The following is a 3529-nucleotide window of genomic DNA, read 5'->3' as shown; positions in this document are numbered from 1 at the left end:
TGGCGAAAAAGTGGAGAGGAAGTGAACAGTTTAACCTTATCGCTAGGTTTTTGATTGGCCTGCCTAAGCGCTTAAGGAATAATGTAGTTATTGCTGGAGACATGAACGCACACATAGGCACTCAAGACCTCGTGGATGAGGACAGACAGTACATTGGAAAAAACCTCCACCATAATGTCTGTAATGAAAATGGCCTGCAATTGAAAAACTTCATGCATGGATTCCGGCTGAAAAACTATCTAACTTTTAGCGAGTCGCCTTCAGTGAAGGTAACATGGACTAATGGCAGAAGTCTATCACAGCTAGATCATATAATAATGACCGAAATGAGCTTTATGAAGATTCCCAGGATAAAGGCCTTCTTTCAACCGCAACTCCGGTGCGACCATAACATGGTTGTATGCATCATGAGAAGAAATTCGACTCCTGAAAATTTAACACAGCGATACACCAACGATATGGCAAATGACAATACCAGAAAAAGAAGATACAATGTTGAAGCTTTGAGAGTGGATGAGGAGAAAAGAAAACGTTTCCAGAATAGTATTGACAAGAATCTAAGAAAATACAGTGAAATAGAAGGGGACAATAAAAACATTCAAAGCAGGTGGAAAAGAATAAAACTAGCGGTGACGGATGCGGCGAACGCAATATTAACCACACCAGCATCACCTCCTACCCCAAGAAGGAAGATAGCGTCAAGGAAGTACACGATGGCTCAACAAAAGAGGCTAGCAGAGAGAGACAACGTGTTGTTGAAAAAGGCAGCGGCGGAAGCGAGGATAGAGAAGCGTAAAGCTTACGATCAGCATTTTAACGAAAAGGTGGATGGGTTTTTAAATAGCATCGAGAAAGAAAACAGCCTGGAACAAATGACTCAAACGTTTAGATTCATCAAGCGATATAAAAGAAATAAACAGACAAGGAAGGCGCAGTACATTAGTATACAAAAATGGGAACAAAAACTTCACTCGCTTACGCATGTCCAACATGACATAAATACGCAGTACGAAGTGGAAAACGACTATCGAGAAGCAGGACCGGTACCAACAGCACATGAAATTGCCGAAATTATCATGACATCGAGGAACAACAGTGCTCCAGGACTAGACAACTTACAAAACGAATTTCTGAAGTACGGCTCTGAACAGCTTCTGCAAGAGATTACAGACTTGATGATACAAATTTTCAAAACCAATATAGTTCCCAAAGAATGGAGTGAAACTGTCCAAGTGCCAATCCCGAAGATTCCGTATCCAAAAAATGTAGACGACTACAGGTGTACCATACTTTGCACAAGCACATATAAAATATACGCCAAACTATTACTCAACAGGCTAAGGCAGCAAGTACCGCCTCTTCCAGGTTACCAAATGGCCTTTCAACATAAGCGCAGTGCCCCAGACCAAATATTCGTGTTGCGGCGTATTATGGACGAAAAATGGAGGAAAGGGAAGAAAATAGTTTTGGTGTCCCTTGATCTAAAACAGGCATTCGACAGGATAGATACCTCGAAGATGGCGGTGATATTGTCCGATATGGGAGTTTCAAAGGCACTTATTAGGAGAATAGTAACTGGATGCTTGAGGGAGATAACCTCCATTAATGGTTCGGCCAGAGAACTGGCACCTCGCAGAAAACTAGAGGCGTCAAACAAGGCTGCCCTCTCTGCCCACAACTGTTTATTCTATTGTTGCATCATGTGCTGCAATCGGTCCGGTTATTCCGGAACTGAAGTTAGCTCACGTAGGCACAATACAACTTCCGTGCATATTGGGATATGCCGACGACCTGCTGTTCATCTGCGAACAAGAGGATGACGTGGCAAGATTGCTTGATGTGATTGAACCACTGTTGTATTCAATAGGGCTTGAAATAAGCACGCAAAAAACCAAAGTACTGATACGTGACCCTTTCGCGACAAATAATACGACACACCAATCAACGATATGTATAGGCAAATACACACTGCCTCTGGTCACCATACTGCGATATCTAGGCGCTTTTATCACGAGTAGCCTTACACGAAAGGCAACAACGGCCGAACGCATTGAAAAAACATACAAAGCCTTCTACTCGATTTGTGCGTTTTTAAAAGATCATCCATTGGATTGGGAAACCATTAAAAGATTATACCATTGCACGATCACTCCAGTGGTAACGTATTCCATGGAAGTAGCCACGATCGTGAAAAGCAACAGAAATTCACTGAGAAACATGGAAAACAAAATGCTGCTGACGTTAAGAAGCTTAAGCAAGGAAGAACTGCTAGTAAGCGGAAACAGACAAAACAACAGACAAATTCAAATAGTTTGGAAAGATGTAAGGCAACTCAAAGTCAACCAAATGAATCGTGGGTTGAGGGAAACTCTAGATTAATGAAAATGAGCCCGGACAATTTAGAGATGGAGCAGAAATCAAATCAACAGGACAATAATGCTCACATAGCACCTAGTTGGTTGGACGGTCACACGATAAATAATGAAATCTGAATAGAATCAACTATTATGGACACATACTAAGAAGTGAGAATACAGGCATACTGAACACAGCTCTGGAGTATAAAATTAATGACAAGAAGAAGAAAGGACGGCCAGCCTATACTTGGCGAACATGTATACGTCAGGATATTGTGAGAAGTGAGATTCCAGTACAAGTGTGGTAGGACGCGGCATTTTTTTTTCAAGTATAATTTTTTTGTTCATCTATAATTTATTTGAAACGGCATAAATACAATTAATTGTTTAACGGCGCCAATTATATCTGGTAGCTTACTTTCTAAAGTATCTTAATAACTAAAAGCAAATTTTTTATACTCGCTGCCGACTACGAGCTGAAACTAAATCTAACTTAAAGCTATAATATTTTGCATTAAAAGCACTGGTTTACTGTATGATGGTTTTCATTGCCATAGGTAAGCAGCATATTTGATTTGTTCCGCTGCTGGGCCAAGATATTATGGACTGGCATATTGGGTTGTCTCCCTCGGGCCTTGAGAGTATCATGCGAGGCTGATCGCTGTTTCCGGATCCGGGGTCTTAACGTGTTCTTGTCGTTAGGTTGGATGTAGGCGGAAGGGAATAGGACTAAACTGGGGCGTGGATGGATTTCAGGAAAACGTATATAAGGGACATGTAGGATAGGTCACGGCTCGCCAAGACATCACGAACAGGAACAGCCGACTGCCTACCTTCGGCCTGCAGGGAAGCTATTAATTTAGACCTGGCGTCACGGTGTACAGGGCATGACCAAACAACGTGCTCTATGTCGTGATAACCTTCACCACAGGCACAGACACCACTCTCTCCTTGCCCAACACGACGGAGATGCGCGTCAAATCTATAGTGATTGGACATAAGCCGGGACATCACGCAAATGAAATCCCGACCTACATCCAACCCCTTGAACCACGGGTTCGTCGACACCTTGGGGATTATGGAATGTAACCACCTTCCCAGTTCCCCTCTGGTCCAAGCATTTTGCCAACTGATGATCGTATTCTGACGTACAAATGAGAAAAATTCATTAA

General features: G+C 42.3%; 1 protein-coding gene across 1 annotated transcript; it reads left to right on the top strand.

Annotated features, from left to right (window-relative positions):
* The first annotated feature begins 317 nt into the window (after positions 1–317).
* Positions 318–1820, top strand: LOC129717098 (uncharacterized). Its single transcript, XM_055666943.1, has one exon. It carries the CDS (start codon positions 318–320, stop codon positions 1818–1820), a length of 1503 nt encoding a protein of 500 aa, XP_055522918.1.
* The last annotated feature ends 1709 nt before the right edge of the window (positions 1821–3529 follow it).

The sequence above is a fragment of the Wyeomyia smithii genome, chromosome 1, assembly GCF_029784165.1.
Source record: "Wyeomyia smithii strain HCP4-BCI-WySm-NY-G18 chromosome 1, ASM2978416v1, whole genome shotgun sequence".
In the NCBI taxonomy this organism is placed as follows: Eukaryota; Metazoa; Arthropoda; class Insecta; order Diptera; family Culicidae; genus Wyeomyia; species Wyeomyia smithii.
This window is presented reverse-complemented; position numbering and strand designations above follow the sequence as displayed.

Excerpts from the sequence above, each read along its gene's own strand:
- LOC129717098 (XM_055666943.1), top strand. The coding sequence starts at position 318 with ATGACCGAAATGAGCTTTATGAAGATTCCCAGGATAAAGGCCTTCTTT.